General features: G+C 58.3%; 2 protein-coding genes across 43 annotated transcripts in view; both read left to right on the top strand.

The window, feature by feature from the left end:
• Window positions 1-16321, top strand: part of PEMT (phosphatidylethanolamine N-methyltransferase) — a 35739-nt gene extending 19418 nt beyond the window's left edge. For 18 of the 41 annotated variants that reach the window (XM_019982129.2, XM_019982146.1, XM_019982151.1 and 15 more), the window contains 5 exons: window positions 11607-11752; window positions 13076-13187; window positions 14452-14639; window positions 15696-15770; window positions 16062-16321. In XM_019982129.2, the coding sequence (XP_019837688.2) occupies window positions 11607-11752; window positions 13076-13187; window positions 14452-14639; window positions 15696-15770; window positions 16062-16119 (579 nt within the window). In that variant the 3' untranslated portion in view covers window positions 16120-16321. Of the gene's footprint in view, window positions 1-6134; window positions 6237-6277; window positions 7470-8095; window positions 8325-8906; window positions 9023-11606; window positions 11753-13075; window positions 13188-14451; window positions 14640-15695; window positions 15771-16061 lie in introns of those variants that run through there. The other 23 variants (XM_019982133.2, XM_070773222.1, XM_070773223.1 and 20 more) reach the window with 10 other exon arrangements.
• A 3246-nt stretch (window positions 16322-19567) lies between these two features.
• On the top strand, window positions 19568-21318 carry RASD1 (ras related dexamethasone induced 1). Of its 2 annotated transcripts, none has more exons than XM_070773224.1 (2): window positions 19568-20007; window positions 20303-21318. In XM_070773224.1, exons 1-2 carry the CDS (start codon window positions 19722-19724, stop codon window positions 20899-20901), a joined length of 885 nt encoding a protein of 294 aa, XP_070629325.1. In that variant the 5' UTR covers window positions 19568-19721; the 3' UTR covers window positions 20902-21318. The 2 variants fall into 2 exon arrangements, with proteins under 2 accessions (XP_070629325.1, XP_019837918.1); XM_019982359.2 differs by having other exon boundaries at window positions 19572-20007; window positions 20229-21318.
• Window positions 21319-21639: the final 321 nt, after the last annotated feature.

A 21639-nucleotide genomic window follows, 5' to 3' on the forward strand; every position in this document is an offset into this window, starting at 1 on the left:
ACCAGCCCTGTGGGCTCCTGCCATGACTGGGCTGAGTGACACACTCTCACCGACACCGTCACTGCCCTCCTTCCCCCTCATGGCTCCGACTGGGCTCCTGCACACGCAGAGGCGGCCACGGGTGTGGGCTCTTAGTGGGTTGGGGATTCAGCCTGTGTCCACACACAGGATGCCCAGGAGGCTCAGGGAGGCCGAAGTGGCTCCACGTGGCTCCCAGGCTGCTTGGGGAGGGGGTTGCCTCTGGAAAGACTCTGGGGTTCAGAAGATGCCCCAGGGGGAGCAAGGTACAGCATGTGGGCCCGGGGATGGAGGGGACAGGGTAGAGACCCCTGAGGATGGGAGGCAGAAGGAACATTGATTTTAATTGGCAAATTTACATCCTTGGAACAGAGAGCAGCCCGCGTCACCCAGGTCCCAGGACACCTTGCACAGTTGCTATCCCCACGTCTCCAAAGCTGAGGACGTCTCCTGCCTCAGCACGGCCTCATTATCAGGAGAGGGAACATCGTGAACAAAGTTTGGAAGCAAAAGCAGGGCTTGTTCTGTGTTCTGGAACGAGTAGCTGAGTCACAGCTCACCCCGGAGATGGGGGACAGGAGAGGCCATCCAGACCCTGTGGTGGGGAGTCTGCACACGGTGAGGCCGGGACCCTGGTTGCAGGACGAGGTGGAGAGGCTGCCTGAGGAGAACCTCCCTCGTGGCCGACAGCATGCAAAGGGCGGGAGCAGCCCCTCCAGGTGGCAGAAATGGGCAGGAAGCTGTGGTGTCTGGGCAGATGGACGTCAGGGACACAGGGCCTGCGGCCTCTTGCATGGGCTGAGGTGCCTGGGGTTGACCTACGTGGCTGGGCTCTGTCTTGGTGGTTCTGGCCGGCCTGCCTGAAGTACCCAGGACCAGTCCAGCTCTGCAGGGTGGGGCTGTTCGGGGGCCCGGCGACCAGCCCCCTTCGGGAAGCTGGGGTGCCATGGCCCTCATGACTGGGAAATGCCCGGTGGGGCTGAGGGCTGCAGCCAGGATGGCTCAGGAAGGAGCTCAGGGTTGTCACCTCCACCACCAGCGCGCCTGTCCTCACTCCCACCAGCATTTCGAGCTCCCATGATGGAAACACTGAAGGCTTCTGCAGAGCAGTGGGGTGCGTCCCCACCCCTCCCCCTTCCCTGGCTTCACATGGGCAAATTCCTGGTCTGATGGGAGATGCCCGATGGGCCGCCAGCCTGCCCCTCAGGAAGTGGGACTCAGAACCAGCAAATCAGAGGTGGGGGATGCCTGGGGAAGGGGTAGCCAGGAGGCCCAGGGGCTCAGTGGTTAGAAACAGGCTCTGGGTTCCAAGCGGGCTTTCCACTTCACAGCTGTGTGGCTTTGGGTGGGCCACTTACCCTCTCTGTGCCGCTGCTCCCTTGTGTGTAGACTGAAGCGCTTTTCTGGTGGGCGGTGGCAGGGACTGATGGTCCCCGGCGGGTGCTGCTCACAGCTGGTGCTGTGTTCTGTGAGAGGTGCCAACTTCTCCCGGGAAGGCATTCCTGGGACCCCTCAAAGGGCAAACTCCGTCTGCGAGCTTGTTGATACAAGTGCCTGACCGCTGGTAGGGTCCCCTGGAGAGTACTGTGCGTGGTCAAGCTCAGGCATCAAGGAAAGCAGGAGCTTGGTTTTGCTGTGTGCCTCCACCCGTTCTCCGACCCCAGCCGGCCCCAGGGGTGTGCAATGCCATGACTACTTCTAGAACGGTAACCTTCAGGGGTCTTCCCATGGGTTGAGAGAGCTCACACACCAGCTAGGACCCGAGGAGTCGAGTGTCAGCAGGGCGGTGAGTGTGCCCCAAGGGGCCCAGGGCTGGCTACGGAGGAGCCGAGTCAGGGGCCAACGACTTCCGGACCCCAACCTGTCCTGGAACGGCACAACACTCCTCCACAACCCCAGGTGTCTGGTGGAAGTTCAGACTCTGACTCGGCGGCCACCCTGCTGTTCTGGGGACCACGCTGGGTTTGAGGAACCCACTTAGAGGCAGCAGGAGGCCAGCCTCAGAAGGGAGGCAGCCAGGAGGAGCAGTACCCTGTCCCCAAGCCCTCCTGGCATCAGGAACCCCAGACAGGGCTGCATCCCCGATGGATGGCACCACCAGGCCAGCCCAGAGGCCTCAACCTATGCCCCCGATGACCTCAGGGAAGTGAGGGCTCCAGGCCCGGCTCATCCCACTCACACCCGGGGCCAGAAGGGGTGCCGTCCTGGCTGAAAGGTTCAGGCCATGCTCCTGCCTTTCTTCCTTGAAGGACAGTCCCACCAAGTGCGAGGCCCTGCCTTGGCCAGCTCACTCGGGGAGGCCGGTGGTGGCCAAGAGACAGGCCCCTCCCAGCCCGACGCCTGGCCAGGTGCGTCCTGGAAGTGAGCCGGGATGAGGGCCCCAGCAGGGTGAGTGCCCTTGGTGGTCTGAGCTGGCCAGCTCCCTGCAAGCCGGGCCTCCTCAGGTTGTGTCACCTCGGTCCATGGAGACCTGCCTCTCTCCTGGATTAACTGTGAGAAGCACAATTAGGCAAAGCACTTTGCTCAGTGCAGCGCTGGCCCCGGGGGATAAGAGGATTAGCTGCACCCTCGGGCTCAGCACTGATGTTCTGATATTCCCCGGGGGGCTTCGCTGGCCCCATAGCACCTTCTCCTAGGTGGCGCTGGGCACAGGCCCATCCTCTCTGGGCAGGGGCTCACAAGCAGGCCTCTCTGTAGCCCTGGGCACAGCCCCGCTCTGTCACGCCTATCTCTGAACACTGAGGTTACCCCTGGAACATGGACACGTAGCTGTTGATCTGTGGGGCCTTCTCTCCCCTTCCCTGCACCCTCCCCGGATCCCTCCTGCACCCTGCCTGTGGCCCCACTGGCCACCTCTGCCCTGGACCCCTCACCCCTTTCCTTTCTGTGCTGCTCTCCAGTCTCGGGAGGGGATCTCCGTGCCCCACGCCTCGGCTTCTTGCTGTCAGCAGGAATTTTGCCCCGACCTGCTCTGAGCCTCCGGCTGTGGACTGTGGGAAGCGCCCCCCAAGGGTCTCCTGCCCACCCTCCTGGGGGTTGCACAGCAGGGGGTGGGTGGTGGGCACAGGCGCCCAGGCCACTGAAGCTTGGCTTCCCTCCAGCCCCGCAGCCACATGTGCTGTAGGGCCCCGGCCAGGGCTGTGGAGCCAGCTGAGGTCCATCCACGCACAGCACCCTGGATGGTCTGGTGGCTGAGGGAGGGCAGCTGCGGAAGGCGGGCTTCCGTGTGAACAGGCGCTGGAGAAGGCTGGACAGGGCAGAAACCAGAGCAGAGGCTGGTGGGCAGGGACGGGGGTAGATTGAGGGGAATTTTCCAGTCCAATGGAAGTGTCCTCTGCCTCAATGAATTTTACTTTACCTCTAAATCTGCCCTGAAAGAGTCTCTTCTTCTAAAATAAACTACTCTTATCTCAGAAAAAAAAGAAAGAAGCCTCCTGGCTGGAGGTGCTCGTGCTGGGCTGACACTGATGTTGGTGTTAGTGATGGTGTCGGTGGTGTGACCCACCCAGCCCGCTGATGCCGAGGGAGGCCCAGCCAGCCGCTTACCGAACCCACATACCCACACAGCCACCCAGCTGTCACCAACACGGCCAAATTTCCTTGCCAGGGCTGAAGTCCATGTAAATATTGATCAGAGAAGGAAGGCTGGGTTTTGCTGTGTTTGGTTAATAGTTGAAGAGCCACTAGCTCCTTGGCTGTTTTCCCAGTGCCTTCATACCAGTGGGCCTTGTTTCATTTAAAATTTTAAAGAGATCCTAAAATGCTGTGTCATTCAAACGCTGAAAGTGCAGGAGGAAAACGCTCGTTTAAGTGAATACCCGAGGACCTCTCTCAGTAGGAAGTCTCCCTGTCTGTTTAGTGTATTGATTATATAAAACTTAAAAACGGGCAAAGAGAATTTTAGAACCAGTCTGTCAATTTGCAGCAAAAAGCCTGTTAGGATTTTGGGTTGCTTAAGCAAAGACCACGTCGTTGGGATGCCCGGGCCTGCCAGGCGTGGGGCTCTTGGGCCATGCAGCCACCTCATGGCCTACTGAGGGTGTGACTAGCTTTCTTGTGGGGGTGCTGGGGGTCTTTCCTGCTGCCTCCGGGTGGGCATAGGTGGGGTGTCTCCAGCCCTGGCCCAGCTGTGGGTCCAGGGAGGGTGGGCTGCCGGTGGGGCCTCACAGCCGAGCCGTCCTCTGAGGAATTTGCCATTTGAGAGCCTCCAGACCACCCCATCCCAGACCCTGCAGTGGGAGGTGAAGGCAGCTCACTGCCCCCTGGGGTGGGGGAGCATGACGGCAGCCCCGGCCCCGCCCTCAGGTTCGTCCATCACATCTCCTCCTCTGCAAGTCATGTGCATCTAAGACATCGCTGCATGACTCAGGGCCTATGGCTTTTCTCGTGTGTTTTCCTCTAGACGTTTCATGGTTTCAGGTTTCGTACTCAGACTGTTAACCTGCTTGTGTTCATCTGTGTGTGTGGTCTGAGTTACAGGTTCTGTGTGTGACCCCCAGCCCCGTTCCCCTCTGTCCTTTGAACTGATTGCCCTCGCACTTGGCCACACATCAGTTAACCCGACACACGCAGTCCTACTTCAGGACTCCCTGTTCTGTTCCGACGGTCCGCGTGTCTGCCTTTGCACCAGCACCACAGTCCTGATCCCGGTCGCTTTATAACATGGCTCAAAATCTGCCGAGTTGGCCCCGCTCTGTTCTTCTTTTTCATTTGTTTTGGCTATTCTGAGTGCTTTGCATTTCTGTGAGAATTTTAGAACCAGTCTGTCAATTTGCAGCAAAAAGCCTGTTAGGATTTTGATTGGGGTCAAGTTGAATCTATAGACCAATCAAGGAGAACAGACTTCTTACTAATGCTAAGCTTCCAGACCCATGGACACTCTGTTTTTTTTTTTTTTTTAAGATTTTTTTTTTTTTTTTGATGTGGACCATTTATAAAGTCTTTATTGAATTTGTTACAGAATCGCTTCTGTTTTATGTTTTGTTTTTTTGGTCTCGAGGCTTGTGTGATCTTAGCTCCCTGACTGGGAATCAAACCCACATCCCTTGTGTTGAAAGGAGAAATCTTAACCACTGGGCCACCAGGGAAGTCCCTCTTCGTTTATTGAAGTCTTTTCTCAAGTTCTTAGTGAAGCTTCAGTTTTCGGGGTACGCATCCTGCACTATCTGTCGATTTCATCAGTTTGTGTAGGTGATTGCGGGTCATGCGTGTTTCAGTGGACATGAGGTCTTCTTCCTGGCCTATGGGAGCATCTGGGGTGATGTCAGCAGCTGGGTTTTCACAGATGCCTTGCGTTCGGACAAGGGTGTTCCCTATCACACCTCCCGTGCTGACTTTCTGTCAGGAAGGTATATTGGATTTTTGTCAAATGTTCTTTTGTGTCTCTTAAGGCGATCATAGTGTTTTCTTCTTATGTGGTTTGTTTATATGGTAAATTACATTGATTGGTTTTCAAATGTTAAACCAACTTTTCACTCCTGGTATAAACCTCACTCGGTTGTGCGGATGTATTGTCCTTTTAGTATATTGTTGATTCCATTGGCTGATTCATTAATGTTTTGTCTAGAATTTTTGAGTTTTGTTCAGGAAGGGTCTTTTTCTCTATTTTTTTTTTGTGTGTGTGATGTTTTGGTATCTGGTAATGCTGGCTTCATGGAGTGAGTTGGGGAGTGTTCCTTCCTTTTCAATTTTTGGGAACAGTTTGTACATAATTGGGATTATTTCTTCCTTAAATGTTTGGTAGGATTCACCAGTGAAGCCCTCTGGACCTGGAACTTTCTTTTGTGAAGACTTTTGACTCCATGTCAAAATACATGGATGGACATAGTGTATGCTGGTTGAACCCTCTGCTTCTTTTCCAGCACAAGCTTTGGTCAAATTCACTGGTGTAAAGTTTTTCATGTATCCTTTTTTGCCCTTTTAATGTCTGTAGACTCTAGTCTAGATGTTGAGAATCTGTGTCTTTTTTTTTTTCTTGCTCAGTTTGAGTAGAGGTTTTAGAGGACCAGCTCTTGGTTTCATTGATTTTTCTCTAGTGTTTTTCTATTTTCTATCATTGATTTCCACTCCACACTTTCTCCTACTTACACGGGTTTCATTTTCTCTCCTTTCTCTAGTTTCTTGTGGGAGCTGAGACCAGTGACCGAGACCTTCCTTCTCTCTCCTGTGGGTGTTCAGTGCCATAAACCCTCCCAAGCCGCAGCATCCCACAGATGCTGGTATGTTGTGCTTTCATTTTCACTCAATTCAAAATCCTTCTTGTTTCCTTTTCCATTTTTCCTTTCCCCCAGGAGTTGGTTTTTTAGGAAATGTGTTACTTAGTTTCTAGATGTTTGGGGATTTTTTCAGAGAGCTTTTTCTGTTATTAATTTCCGATTAACTCCATTGTGGTCAGAAAACACACGTTGTGTGATGTGGAACGCTTACCGTGACTTGTTTTACTTCCCGGAATGTGCTCTATCTTGGTAAATCTCCTGTGTGCACTTGAAACTAATTTCTTTTCCTGTTGTTGTTGAGTGAGGTCTTTTATAAACATCAGTATACCGACTTCCCTTTCACTTTTCACTTTCATGCATTGGAAAAGGAAGTGGCAACCCACTCCAGTGTTCTTGCCTGGAGAATCCCAGGGATGGCGGAGCCTGGTGGGCTGCCGTCTATGGAGTCACACAGAGTCGCACGCGACTAAAGTGACTTAGCAATACTGAGTTGGTTGACAGTATTCAAATCTTTATCCTTACCTGTTCTATCAGTACTGAGAGGGGTGTTGAAGTAACTATTTCTGTTTTGCAGATTTATCAGTTTTACTTCATGGACTGTAAGCTCTGGCATCAAGTGCATGAATGTTTAGGATGTTATGTCTTCTTGGTTAATTGTGAAACAATCTTCTCTATCTTGGTAATAATGTTTGCTCTGAAATCTACTTTGTCTAAAATTTATACAACCACTCAGCCTCATTTCCACCAGTGTTAGTAGAGTGACTGTCGTGCCAGCCTGTTGTGGTTAGCTGGTTTGAATCTTTATAAGTGTATTTTGTGTAGCCAGCATGCAATTGGATCATTTTTAATCCAGTCTGACAATCTCTGCCTTTTAATTGAGATGCTTGGCCATAAGCATTTAAGTTATTATCGATGGGGTGAGGCTTAAATCAGCATCCTTCACTCCTTCATGTCCAGTGTTTGGAAAGCCCTTGTATATTTGTCTGTTTTGTGTGTGTGTGTGTGTTTCAGGCGAGTGGGTAAATGCCATCCTTCTTGGCTAGAAGTAGAAAGGACAGCAGTAATAAATGTCATACAATACTCAGTCTGTGTTCAGTTCTTCTTGATTGTGTCAAAACTATCTTGTTCCAGTTGGTGTGTATGCATCAGGATCCAAATGAGGTCTGCACGTTGCACTCGGTGGACGTGACTCCTGAGCCCCTCACTTTCTTCCATGTCATCTACTTGGGGAGGAGAGTGAGTCACTTGTCTAGTAGGGTGTCTGGGTTTGGGTGATTACATCTTTGTGATGATGCACCCCACTCTGTCCAAGGGTCCCATTCAGTGGCGGGGGTGGGGGGCGGCTCTGAGAAGCAGAGGGAGGAACACGCCTGCTCCCACCGCACCTGGTGGTTCCCAAGTGTGGGGGACAAGTGGCGGCCTGGGCCTGTGGTCCTCCTACTGGCCTGCAGGAGGGGTGAGGAGGTGACTCGGTGGCTGATTTTGAAAGCATTACCTCATCAACAGAGAGAAAAAAAAATTATTGGCCTTTAAATATGCGTCTTGACATACCACACCAGAAACAAGGTTTTGTGCCTAAGACAGCATTTTTGAAGAATGGCTGAGCCCCTCAGACAGAAAGGGTGCTGGGCTAGGAGCCGAGGAGCCACTCAGATTCTCCTCTTACGGCTGGGTGGCCCTTCTGGTCACTCCTGAGGAGCCCTGTCTTCCCCACATATAAATGGATCTCACCCCACCCACCCCAGGCTGGTTTTGAGTGTTAAATGAGCTCAGATGAAAACACTTAAAATTGTCTGGTGCTGAGTTGATGTTGGTGTGATTTTTACTGTTGGAATCTTGACATCCCTGGGTTCTTGGAACAGTGTGGACGTCCTATCCATCCCTGTGGCTTGAGCCTGGGGTCCGTGTGTGAACACAGGCTGCTTCCTCTGGCCAAGGACACTTTACCCTACAGGACCTCTCATCACCCCTTGGTGGACCCCATCTTGGCCCAGCTACTCTGGAGGGGGATGGTCCCCCAGGCCCCCAGAAGGAACCATGCGCAGGTTCCTGTCCTGAAAACTGACCATCCAGATGCCCTCCCGACTGAGAGTGAGTCAGCCAGCTGGTTTTCATGCCAGAGCGACAGGCAAGGGGATTGGGGACAGTAGAGGCAGGAGGGGCCCTGGGGAGCCCACTCCCACTTTGCTCCACCATTAGCTGCTGAAGGGTGAGAGTCTGGGCCTGATGAGTTTGGAAAAATAAAAGGTTTCTGTGGCTAAAAAGTGAAAGCTCTGGGAGTGTAGAGCCAAGGGTCTGGGACAGTGGGCGTGTCCAGGGGGAGGGGGTGGCGCTGGGCTCCTCCCAGATTCCCTCCCCTCCATGGTCCCAGACCCCATGTCCATGGAGTGTGTGATTCCGAATGTGTTCCGGACCCTGGGTGAGGGAGCCGAGCTGCTCAGGGCCAAGGGGCTCAGCTGCCCCCAGGTCTCCTGGCCTCCTCCTGCTTCAGTGTTCAGCCATTTCCAGAAGGACTTTGTGTTCTGTTTGCACAGGTCGTCCCCCGCCATGGAGGTGGCCCGAGACCCCTCCCCGTACCCCGCCCCTGCATGACCCCCCCACCATGTGACCGCCCCCCCCACTCCACCCCCCGACAAGGGCCCCTTGGGTCTCAACTGCTCTCTCTGCACATAGGTTGCGAGATGGGAACACAAGACCCGAAAGCTGAGCAAGGCCTTTGGGTCCCCCCACCTGGCCTGTTACACCCTGGGTGGGGCCATCCTGCTCTTGAACGTCCTGCGCTCCCACTGGTAAGGACCCCTCCCCTCCCCCGCTACCCCCAACCCCACCCCAGGCCCCTGGGGGAGCCCCCTCCTCCATCCCACCCCAACCAGGGAAGAGGTGGGAGGTGCCTGGAGCCAACGTGAGGGGCGGGGCGCGGGGACTAGGGGGCTGCTCTGAGCCCATCTGCCCCACTGGCTCTGCTGGCTCAGGGAAACCCCTTCTTGGGCTCCACCTGGAGAGGTGGCCCCACGCAGCGAGCAGTGACCTGGGTGTGGTGGAGAGGGCAGCTAGGCAAGCTTGGTGGGATCCCTCCACAATGGGGTTGGCTGCTGCACACCCCCTTCCTCCCCCAGTTACTCTGAAAACTCAGCTTATGGTGGTGTGTGGTGGGGGCGGGGTGGGGGGGGGGAAAAGACCCAAACAGCCCCACCTGGTGGGCAGCCCAGTGCAGGAGTCTTTGCAGGCACCCTGGCCCTTCTGAAGGAGTGAGCGAGTAAATGAATGAATGAGTGAGCACACAGCATCCCCCATGGCCCCTTCTCCCTGGCTGTCACCAAGGGGGCATTTAAAGCTCCTGAAACATCACATCTCAGGAGACGGGACCTGCTGCCTGTTTTCCCTTCCACAATGTGCTGTTTCTAGTTCTTGTGTATTCTTGGCCTCCTGAGTCCACCATGTAGGGAAAAAAAACCCTGGACCCCAGGCCCAGCCCCACCACTGTTCCTATGGGGTGGAGCCGGGTGGTCCATCCTACCCTGCAGGTGGACTGCACCAAGGTGGGCGGCCAGGTGGGCGTGGGGGGAGTGGAGGGGCAGAGGGCAAGGTGATGGAGAGCCTGTCTGTCTGGAGGGCTGACGACATCCTCCATGTGGCCCCAACTTGAACCCCACTGGCCTGCAGAGGCCAGCAGAGGCGGGTCTATAGACAAGCTGCTGTCCCTGCCATCCTACCGCAAGGCTGGTGCTGGCAGGACGTGTCGCGTCCTGGGCCCCTGAGAGGCCTGGCAGGGGAGAGACCCAGGCCCAGCCCCTCTCCCTGCGTCCAGGCCTGTGTGTCCCTCTCCCTGTGTCACTGTGTTACTGTCAACCTTTTGGCTACGGCTTTCCTCCCGGGTGAATTAACCACCCAGGGAATTGGGGGGCCGAGAAAGGACCCCTCCACTGCAAGCAGGCCTGTTTTCCCTTCTCCCCTCTATGGTCCTCCTCCTGTTTGCCCCCCGCTGACAGGTGTGGGTGGGGTTCAGGTGCAGGGCTTGTGGGAGTCCTGCCCACCCGCCCCCACCGCCGCTCCCCAGCATCCTTCCGCTGTCGCTTTATGTGGTTCCTGCAGGTGGGTTTTCTGTGCCTGTGTGTGGGTGTGGGTGTATGTGGTAAAAGACACATTAATAAAATTGACCCTTTCAGCCACCTTGAGGTATAGTTTTGTGACATTTAGGACCTCTCCCTGGGAGTGGTGTCCGTCCGTCAGCTCGCAAGGCTGTGTCCAGGCCACTTGCTCTACAGACAGGAGAGGTGGAGGGGTGGGAGGGGGCTGAGCTGTGGCCCGAGCTGCCAGCTCTCAGAACTGTGGGTTTATCAGAGCCCAGGGAGGGTGCAGGGGTGGGGCATGGGCGTGGCCACCTGGCACCACACGGGGTGTGCGGCTCTGAGCCAATCCCAGCAGCTCAGCCTGGAGCTGCAGGGTGACCCTGAGCCCAGCAGCAGGAGAGGTGGGTGGAGAGCAGGGGGCGTGGGCAGTGTGACCAGGGGCCAGGTGTGCCCTGACACATGTGCCACTGTTTGACAGGTCACCGTGCAGGCTTCTGCCCGTGGTGTCCTGTTTGCTGTTCAAACAGATGCTTCTCCCGCCTCCCTGTTCCCCTTTCTCACTTTGGGGAAGGGGGCTGCTTTTCCTGGTTGATGAACACAGACTGTGATCCCTTCTGCCTGGCATGGGCTGGCGCCAGGGAGGTGCTCAGGGGAGAAGCCTCTGTTCTCCAAGAGCTGACTGTAGTCTGAGGAGAGAGTTATAGGGAGGCGGGCTTTAGCTCAACCTAAGGAGTTTGACGACATCCAGCTAATGGAGTGGACAAAGGGAGATGGAACTTGCTCTGCTAGAAAGAGCCTGGCAGGGTTGTCCAGTGGTTACGGCTCCTGCTTCCACTGCCGAGGGCGCGAGTTCAATCCTGGTCAGGGAACTAAGATCCCACAAGCTGTGGGGTGTGGCCAAAAGAAGGAAAGAGAGGGGGAGGAATGGAGGATGGAGGGCGGGTAGGCGTGCTCACAACGGAGGGACAGTTGGGTGGAGGCATGATTCCCGAGTCTCCTTCCCTCTGCAGTGCCAGTCATCCTCAGACTGAACACCCTGCTGTCCTGCAGAGTCTAAAATGTTGTCATTCATAATCTGTTTCTTAAAACCACTACGTGTTACAGACAACTCAGGATTTCTGGCTTCTCTGGAAGCAGGCACCAGCCCCCTATTCCGGTCACTTCTTCCGTGGCGGCCCCTCAGCAGGCCACTTGACTCACCCTCAGGACTTGCCTGAGACCCCTGGACAGGCTGCTCTGGGGGCCTGGGGGGCAGGGTGGGCGGCCCCTCTGTGTGGCGGTGACCTCCCCGCCCTGCCCGCAGCTTCACGCAGGCCATGCTGAGCCAGCCCCGGATGCAGAGCCTGGACAACCCCGCGGTCTACCACGTGGGCCTGGCACTCCTGGGAGTGGGTGGCGTGTTCGTCCTTTCCAGTTTCCTGGCGCTGGGCTTCACCGGGACCTTCCTAGGTAAGACCCTGAGTGTGGGGGGCCAGGGCCCTGCTCCCCCCAACTCCAGGCCTCAGCCTGCCCTGCTCAGCGCTGGGGGGCAGACTCTTAAGCCCCAGCCAGCTGCTTGGCCTCCAGGATGGGCCGGGCTTCTGTTCCTGTGTTCAGGTCTTGGGCTGGCAACAGGTGGGGGCGCTGGCCCCTCTCCTTGCCCGTGGCTCCGGAGCTTTGGGGCTGAAAACCCAGTGCTGGCAGGGCTGGATGTCCTACAGACACCAACTCCCAGTCTGGGACTCTGGGGGGAGGGAGCAGGGCGGCTGATGTGCGCGGGTCAGTGGGGCCAGAGCAGAAGGCCAGCCAGGGATCACATCACTCAAGTCCCTGAGGGCCATGCAGGAGACTGGGGCGTCCTCCCAGGAGGAGGGTCCCACAGGGGAGGTCCTCTGGGGGCCCAGGAGCAGGTGGGGATCATTGTGTGGGCCTCACAGGGGTGGGGTGGGGAAGGGAGCCAGGGGAGGGAGGGGTGGTGGTGTAGCCAACCTCAGGAGACCAGGGGTTAGCAGCCCCACAGCAGCGGCAGGGGAAAGGGCAGCCAGGGTCTGGAGGAGGGTCGGGGAGGGGCCTGGAAGCCGCCTGTGGGGGAGCCCCAGGAGAAACGGCCTGGAACGTGGGGCCCTCAGGCTCAGGAATGTAGGTCAGAGTGGCCGAGTCCCCGCCCCCCGCCATGAGCCACCCTGAAGCAGACTTCTGTGCCACCGGGAAGAAAGGCTCCCTGGCCGCGAGCCCTGTCTCCAGACAGCGGTGATGGTGATGCAGCTGCTACTCCTCCAGGCCCACCTGTGCCTGGAGCACGAGGGATACACCATGGGGCCCTAGTGAGCAGCGCTGCTCCCTGTGGGCCATGCCCGGGCCAGGCCGGACTGCGCTGGACACCGGGTCTGTGTCCCCTGCCTCTCGGACCGCCACACCCTCCCCTGGGAGAAGCTCTGGGCTGGCTGCAGGGGGAGAGCTGATCTCCAGGCTGGTGGCCCAGGTGGGAGTGGCCCAGCTGAGGGAGGAGGGGGACGTGGAGCAGAGATAGTGAGTAGGGGTAGGTGTGCTTTAGACAGTGGGGGGCAGGTGAAGGGAAGGGCGACAGGAAGTACCACAAGCCGAGGAGGTGGCAAAGGAGGAGAGGTGTCCAGAGAGCAGGGAAAGTCCCCAAGCAGAGGGGACAGAACATGCAAAGGCACAGGCAAGAGCCGGTGGGGGCGCAGCCCCTGGGCACACCCCCAGTGCCTGCACACCTCCCTCTGGATGGGGCAGCCAGGCTATGACCCTCCTTCCTGCCCGCCCTGTTTGCAGGCGACTACTTCGGGATCCTCAAGGAGGCCAGAGTGACCATGTTCCCGTTCAGCGTCCTGGACAACCCCATGTACTGGGGCAGCACAGCCATCTACCTGGGCTGGGCCATTGTGTGAGTCAGCCCTCGTGCCCCATGGAGCCCAGGGCGCTGGTTAGGGTTCCTTTCCTGGGGAGCTCCTCACTGGTGGGAGCAGAGAACATCCTAGAATGAGGTTGGCAGACTTCCTCTTAAAAGAGTGGGAGGCTCCTGGGCAGCAGGTGACGGAGTGGCTGTGGTTGTGAAATTTGAATTTCACGTCATTTTCACAAGTCACAAAATATTCTTTTGATTTTCTTAAACAACTACAAATATAAAAACTGTTCTTGGCCTAGGGACCACAGGCTGCCAACCCAGTGCTGGAACTGGGCAGGGAGGCCCCCTGCCCACAGCCAGCCTGCAGGATCCACACCCCACAGACTAGGGCTCCTCCGGCCAGTAACCCACAGTCCAGGAGCCTGGTACACGTGCCCCCCACGGCATCTCCCATCTGTCCATTTTCTGGATTAGAATTTCTTCCATAGAAAGGTTTTCTTTGTAGAAACAATTCTGCTTTTACTGAACGCTAGAAAACAACTTTCCAGGAAGGTCACAGGTGCCCCCAGAGTCCAGAAGGACGAAAGGACCTAAAGGAACAAACCTTGATGGTGGACCGTCTGGAGCGGACGTTCCCCCACCAGCCCCACCTTCAGGGGTGGGGGGGTACATGGGATCCAGGCTCTGGGCTTTGAGTGACAAGGAGCTGGAGGGGCACTTGTGGGTCTGCTGGGACCCCCCGCCTGTGCCCACTTCAGACCAGGAAGCCCCCCATCCACCTGCCTTCAGCCTGGCCCCTCTCTCCTGGACTAGGGCAGTGGGATCCAGGGAGGCAGGCTCCCCCCACAGGCTTACCCACTCCCCATAGTGTCTCCTACCTGAGACTGGCAGGGTGAACCCCACAGAGGTCCTTCTGCAAACTTCCCTGCCAGCACACCCACCTTTCCTCTCACTTTCACTCCCAGTCAATCTTTCCAAACCCAACTTGAGGTGTCCCCTCCTCTAAGAAGTCCTCCCTGACCTCCTGATATGCACACACATACAGGTTCTTCCTCTGTGCTTAGACGGGGCCTCCCAGGGCAAAATCACAGAGTGGGTCTTCTCTGTCTCCGGGAGTGAGAAGTTGCCCCCTCTACAGGGCTGTTAGGCCAAGGCTCTCAAGAACATATGAGGAACCCTAGGGGCCCAGGCTCGCACAGGCCCCTCAGGAGGGCACCAGCCATGTGGGATGAGGAGGGGCCTCAGTTGTGCAGGGGAGGGAGCCCTTCATCCGAGAGCTCATTAGACATACTCCATTACCTAGGGCCGCCAGACGCTGACCCAGCAGGGCTGCTCCCAGCCCTTCCCAGCCCATCTGTCCCCGACCTGGGGCCCCACAGACAGAGCTTCCCGTTGGCCCAAGCAACCAGATGTGTGGAAGCCCCAGAAGGTCCAAGGTGCTGGGATTCCTAGGGCATCAGCTCGTCAGCCTGAGAGACGCCCCTCCCCAAGGTGCACAGCTGGGTCCCTGGGACCTCCCCAGCCCCACTCCAGGCTCTGGGCTCTGGCACATGGGCCAGAGTTTCCCTGTGGGCCTCAGTTTCCTCATCTGCAGTGTGGGATGATCACTTGCACACGGCTGTTTGGTGACAGTGCTTTCAAGGTGTGGAAGTTCACACAGACAGAACAGAGAAAGGCATTTGGCTCCCGTTCAGGGTCTGTGCCTGGCTGACAAGGGGCCGGCTTCCCAGGCTGGGGCTGGCCACCTTAGGGATACTGTGGCCACGGAGCCCTGGCCCTGAGGTCCCCCGGCGGGTTGGGGGTGGGGTGGGGGGAGGCTCTGCCCACTCCAGGAAGCAGCACCAGGGCCGTGAGCAGGGCCTCAGGAGGGCAGATCTCGTTTCAGCCCCAAAGCATCTGTGCCCTTGGCATGTCCACGTGGCAGTGCCAAGGACCAGGTGGCCCAGCTCACCCTCAAGGTCAATTTGAATGGAGCCCACAGAATGGAAGGTGGGGGTGTCATAGGGGGCACTTGGCCTTCACTGTCCCTGAAGCCCCCAGACGGTGTGAGGTTCTGGGGAGTGGGAGTGGGCAGGCAGAGGGTCCCTGGTCGGGGGTAGCCATCTGCCTTGAGCCACCCAGCCTGGGCCTCATGCTCCCCTCCAGCTCCTGGGCTCCAGGACTTCCTCTTGTCTCCTCCTCAACTCTCTGGATGTGGGGGCCCAGCCTCGGCAGCAGTCACCAGCAGAGAGCCCGTGAAGGGGCTCCCTGGACACTCCACCTGGCTTTGGGTGCCCTGGCCCCATTTCTAGAAAACAGCCTAAGAACACGGCTTCTTGTGGGCAGAGGCCCCACGACCTCCTGTGCGGAAAAAAAACATGCTGACCACTCGGGTGATTCGGGGAGGCCAGTCGTTCGTTTCTCCCTGCATTCTCCCTCCACTCTGTCCTGAGTTTCCAGCTGCAGCTGGAGGCCTGAGGGCCGGGCCTGGACAGGCAGTGGTGAGGTGGACCCTTGTCCGAGAAAAGGCTGGCCCGGGCCTGCCCCTGACCCGGCGTTTCCCCGCAGGCACGCCAGCCCCACCGGCCTGCTGCTGACCGCGCTGGTGGCGCTCATCTACATGGTCGCCATCGTGTATGAGGAGTGAGTAGGCGCTGTCGCGGGCTGGGGACGCCGTGTGCCTGTGGGACCCGCACTGGGCCTTCCTCTCCCTACAGGGCCTCCCTGTGACCCTGGCAGGTGGCCATGGCCAGGTCACTGTCAGAGCAGCAGATGGGCAGCTGACCGGGTAAAGGACAGGCCTGGGAGCCAGGCTGGCAGTGCTGGCTCTTTCTGGTCACACACGGACCCCCCACCCTGTCCACCCTGGGTGGGGAGCATGGGTGGCAGTGTCAAGCTCAGCACCAGCTGACCGAGCCTCTCTCACCCCTGCAGGCCCTTCACTGCCGAAATCTATCAGCAGAAAGCCTCCCAGGCCTACAAGAGGAGCTGACGGCCATGGCCACTCTGGGAGAGTTCCCACCTCAGGCCTGCCCCGAGCACAGGCCCCTCAAGGGGGGAAAGCGGTGCTTGGCGAGGACTGTCCAGTGCCTTGCAAACACGGCTTGAGGGCTCTGGACAGGTGCCTTGTGGCCCCAGAGCCCCCTGCCCTGCTGCCCACCTTGTCCTGACTAATAAAAGGCACCTGACCCATACCCCTTTGGTCTCCATCTGTCCAGGTCAAGGAGGGGCAGGCTGGGGTCTGGGAGAGGGTCCCTGAGCTCGGAGGGGTGCTGTCATCCACACTGGACAGTGGGGGGACTCTCCAGGCCTTTGGGCCTCCTGTGCCCCCCACCTTGCCCCACTTTTGCCCTTCTGGGGGACAGCCCACCCTCAGCTTGCTGGGAGGGAAGCACTGAGCCCCTCCCTGGCATCTCTGGTTACTCTGACATTTCTCTCCTAATGACCTGTGGACCTCACGTGGCCACAAGGAGCAGCCATGGGGCCACCAGGCCTGTGGTCAGGCCTGACTGCAGAGCTGTGGGCACAGGCTGGGGCCCTTGTCCAGGCCCAGCCTCATCTGCACAGCCCCTGGCCCCCAAGGCCACAGAAGCTACTTTACTCCCTTTGGGATGGGAGACGGGGCTCCACCTGTGCACCTGGCCCCCTAGCCTCAGCACCTCACCTGCAAAGTGGCCCCTGTAGCCATGCTCACCCTGGGCCCCTGGGCGCTGTAGGCAGTGCCAGCTGGCCTTGCCATGGAGCTCTTCAAGGCTGCCCTCTGGTGTCTGGGATTCAGAGGTCCCAGGGTTCGAGGAGCTGAAGGAGGCATGGAGGCAGGTCTTACCAATGCCTCTGCTTGCATACGTGCAAGGACACGAAGCTCACCACCTGTGGGCACCTCTGACGTCCTGGAACCATGGCCTGAGCTGTCTCTCTGTTAGGGCAGGACTGCGTGACTCCTGGGTCACGCAGCTATGGGAGTCAGGCCTGGGGTAAGGAGGGTCTGCTGTGATGGGAATAGCCCACAGCTGAGGAGGAAACTGCTGGACAGCTGTGACCTCGGCTGTGGAAGCAAGGTCAGAGGGGAAAGCAGCTCTGGTTAGCTGTGTTCTCTTCGTCAGGCCGTGGCTGTGGGCTGGGGTGACACAGGACCCTCTGTACAAAGAGCTGCTGGGGGCAGTCTCGGGCAGCAGGCCAGCACTCAGCATGCCTCAACACAACTTTCAGGAAACTTCTAAACCGCTCTTTACCAGCAGACCAGGCCATGGTGGACACTTCCTGCCTTGGGGGCCAGCTGTCTGCTTCCAGCCCACCCCCAATATTTTACCAAATGGTTTAAATTTTCCCATTCCACTCTGAGCCAGAAATTTGCTGCATTGCAAAGAAATCATACAGGCAGGTGCCCAGGCCCAGAAAGCAAGACCACCAGTATCATCATAAACCTGGGCAACCTAGAATTAATGCAATGGCTGGAGGGTGGGGGCACACTCTGGGGAAAGAACGGCAGGTGGGTTCAGGGCCTAATGAACTTAGCTGACTTGAGGGACAAGTCCTAGAACCTGGCATCTGTGGGCAGAATCATGCCCAGGTGCCAGGAATTGAGGTTGAGAACCCAGGCTGGGCTCAGTACCTGCCACTGTCACCAGCTGGAAGGGGCCAGGGGAGTGAGGTCATCCCAGTCCTGACATCTGACCTGGGGTCGGGGAGAGGAAGGCTCTGACTCTGGGCTGGGTCCTGGCCCACTAGCCTCCCTAGGGAGAGCTGGACCCTGCAGCTGTGGGACCTGGGCAAATCATTCCCCTGCCTCAGTTTCTCCATCTATAAAATCAAGTTAGTAATAGTTTCCACCCCTCTAGGCTGCCACGAAGAAGGACTTAAGGACTGTGCCTGAAAGTGAAAGTCACTCAGTCGTGTCCAACTCTTGGCGAACCCATGGACTATACAGTCCATGGAATTCTCCCGGACAGAATACTGGAATGGGTAGCCTAATCCTTCTCTAGCAGATCTTCCCAACCCAGGAATCAAACCGGGGTCTCCTGCATTGCAGGCGGATTCTTTACCAACTGAGCTATTTAGGGAAGCCCAAAGACTGTGCCTGGGATGGGATAAATGGGAACCAACCTTTTCCTGGCTCCCCTGCAAAGGGCAGGAAATTCTGCTGGAATCCCGGTCACACAGGGCTGCCTGAGAGGCCCGTGAGAGTCCAGAGGCCCCGTGCAAACCTGTGTGTGGACTAACCCAGAGCTCGGCCTGTGTGGATGGGTGGGTGGTACCAGGTGATAGCCCTGGCTCTCTCCCAAATCAGAAGCTGAACACAGCCCAGCCTCACCTGTCACCATGGGGAGCAATGGCCTTTCCACCAGTTCCAGGCTGGAGTTGGCCAGCTCCGGCAGCCTCTTCCCAGGCCTTTCAGCAGCGGCCCACTCCTGGTTACTGACCAGCCTGCTGCCCCCTGGTTTGTTCTGCGGCCTCGTGGGTCATTTACTATTATTATTACCGCAGCCCTACACTGTTTGCAAGTTCCCAACCAATCAGAGCCAAACTCCATCTTCCAGGAGAGGAATACCAAGTCCAGAGAGGGCCAGAGACTGCTGTGATGCCCACGCAGCATTCAGGGTCATCCTGGCTTCCAGACTATCTCCCCCAACTAGAAAATGGGAATGCTGGCCCATGAGACTCCAAAGCACAAGATGCTATGGGGAAGGGAGGGAGGGGACATGGGCCTGACTACTGAAAGGCAAGCCTCTGGTCCTTCCAGGCTCCAACAGGAAGACGGCAGGGGCAACCTCTGGCTGAAACTCCTGCCAGGAACCAGCGCCTCTCTGGCTAGGAGAAAGGAGCTGAAGCCTGTCGTGGGGCGCGGGGTCCTGAAGCTCCGGCTTCGCGGATTCCAGCCCCGAGCTCCGAGCTCCCGGGTCCCGGCTCGGCCGGCGGGGCCTCGGCTGCCCTCTGGCGGCGGGAGCGCGCCGAGCCCACCTCCCGCTGACACCGCCGCCCCGGACTCCAGGGGGCTGGGCCTGCCCCGTTCTCAGAGCTGGTCCGAAGGTGAGCAGGGACCCGGGAGCGGTGCCTGGCACCTGGCACACACCTGCCGTCGTGCTGCCCAATGTTGTTATTCTCCGAGGAAAGTGCGTTCCAAGGAAAGCGTGCGCGTGTGAGTCCTGCGGTGGGGAAGCGGGTTGGGGGAGGGGGGGCGGTCCTTGCAAGGGGTCGGAAGCACAACCAGAAGTGGGTCCCCGACGCCCTTGCGGCCGCTGAAGCAGCGAAGCGCAGGGTCCGCGCGCCCGCAAGCCGGAGGCAGACCCTGGGCTGGTCTTCCCAAGTCCCGCCAGCGGGAGAGGGCAGCGGCCAGCGGAGGTGGACGGAGGGTGCAGTGGAGCCCGCGGGAGTGCGCACCGTGACGCGCAAGGCGGGGCGGGGCGGGGCGGGGCGGCCACGCGGGCTGCATATAAGGGCGGTGCTGGACGCGTAGAGCCAGAGCTTTTGTCCGGAATCCAGAGCCCCGCTGAGCCCAAGCCCGAGCTGCCGGCGGAGCCGAACTCTTCCCTGCGCCCCAACCACCGTCTGCTCGTCTCACGGCCCCGCGCCCGGCCCCCTCGGTCCCTCTGCTCAATGAAACTGTCCGCGATGATCAAGAAAATGTGCCCGAGCGACTCGGAGCTGAGGATCCCGGCCAAGAACTGCTACCGCATGGTGGTCCTCGGCTCGTCCAAGGTGGGCAAGACGGCCATCGTGTCGCGCTTCCTGACGGGCCGCTTCGAGGACGCCTACACGCCCACCATCGAGGACTTCCACCGCAAGTTCTACTGCATCCGCGGCGAGATCTACCAGCTGGACATCCTCGACACGTCCGGCAACCACCCATTCCCCGCCATGCGGCGCCTCTCCATCCTTACCGGTGAGCCCGGGCGGCCAGAAGCGGGCATGGGGAGGGAGCGCGCCGCCCTGGTGACGGGGACCCCTTGTCCCGGGCGCGCGGGCTGGAGGCGCGGTCCGTGCGCCACAATGGGCGCTGGAGAGGTCAGCGTGCCCCTCGCAGCGGCCGGAGCCCCTGAAATCAGCCCGCCTCAGCTGTCCCCTGGTAGCCGCCCTCACCCTCTTCCGCTCTGTCCCCCTCAGGAGACGTGTTCATCCTGGTGTTCAGCCTGGACAACCGCGACTCCTTCGAGGAGGTTCGGAGGCTCAAGCGGCAGATTCTCGACACCAAGTCGTGCCTGAAGAACAAGACCAAAGAGAACGTGGACGTGCCCCTGGTCATCTGTGGCAACAAGGGGGACCGCGACTTCCACCGCCAGGTCGAGCCGCGCGACATCCATCAGCTGGTGGGCACCGACCCCGGGCGCTGCGCCTACTTCGAGATCTCGGCCAAGAGGAACAGCAGCCTGGATCAGATGTTCCACGCGCTCTTCGCCATGGCCAACCTGCCGCGCGAGATGAGCCCGGACCTGCACCGCCGCGTGTCGGCGCAGCACTGCGAGGCGCTTCACCAGAAGGCGCTGCAGGGCAAGAGGCTGCGGCGAGCGGGCGGCGACCGCGACGACGCCTTGGGCATCCTGGCGCCCTGGGCGCGCAGGCCGAGTGTGCACAGCGACCTCATGTACATCCGCGAGAAGGCCAGCGGCGGCAGCCAGGCCAAGGACAAGGAGCGCTGCGTCATCAGCTAGGAGCCCCCGCCCCATGTGGCCGCAGAGCCTCAGGAGGCCCTGTAGTTCGAGTGTCCGGGCCACGTGCCCCAAACTGCGGGCGTATTCCTACCCGGCGCCCCAGCCCGTGCACCGGGGAGAGTCAGTGAACAGAGAAGGGACCGTCATCTGCTCCGAAAGGAATGAGAACTGGCTGAGGCCCGACTCCCCCCACTTCCGATGCCTGTTGGCGCCCACCACTTTTCTCACAAAGCCCTAAAAATGGGGGCGGGGGTGGAAGTTAAGCTTGTCCTGCTGGCAGGAGCAGCGGGGGCATTATCTGTGTGATTGGGGGTTGCCATGACAGCTGGCCGGAAACCAAGGGTGGGGTCAGATCATAGGGAGTGACTTGTTTACATGTGTGTGCAATTGCACAAAGCAAAACATAAAACTTGCACTTTATAAGAGTTCTGGTGTCACCCTGGACATGAACAAGATCTTACCTAAGTGTTTGTACTGCATGTTGAGTCTTTAAAGTTATCGTTACTGGTTTTTTACTATAAAATAAAGTAATTTAAAATGGAAAACCATGCTTCCTCTGGCTTTAGAAATCGGGGAGGAGGGAGGGCAGGTCTCTACTTCTGTGAACTGGACTAGCTTTTCCCAGAGCTGCAGATTAACCCTGGCCTGAAAACAGCTCCCTGGAGACAGGCCCCAGAAAAGCTCCCCAACAGCTGGAAGCCCTTCTGTTTTGGGAGCCACTTGAGAAAGCCAGGACACAAATAAAGGGCTTCAGGGTTCAGCCATGCACCACCTAACTTGTCCCCCCACCCCCTGCCCCTCCAAGGGCCTCCGGGACTGACCAGCATGTCCTACGCTCAGCACAGGCCCAGGGCAACAAAACATCA

This window comes from Bos indicus, chromosome 19 (genome assembly GCF_029378745.1).
Source record: "Bos indicus isolate NIAB-ARS_2022 breed Sahiwal x Tharparkar chromosome 19, NIAB-ARS_B.indTharparkar_mat_pri_1.0, whole genome shotgun sequence".
Taxonomy (NCBI): Eukaryota; Metazoa; Chordata; class Mammalia; order Artiodactyla; family Bovidae; genus Bos; species Bos indicus.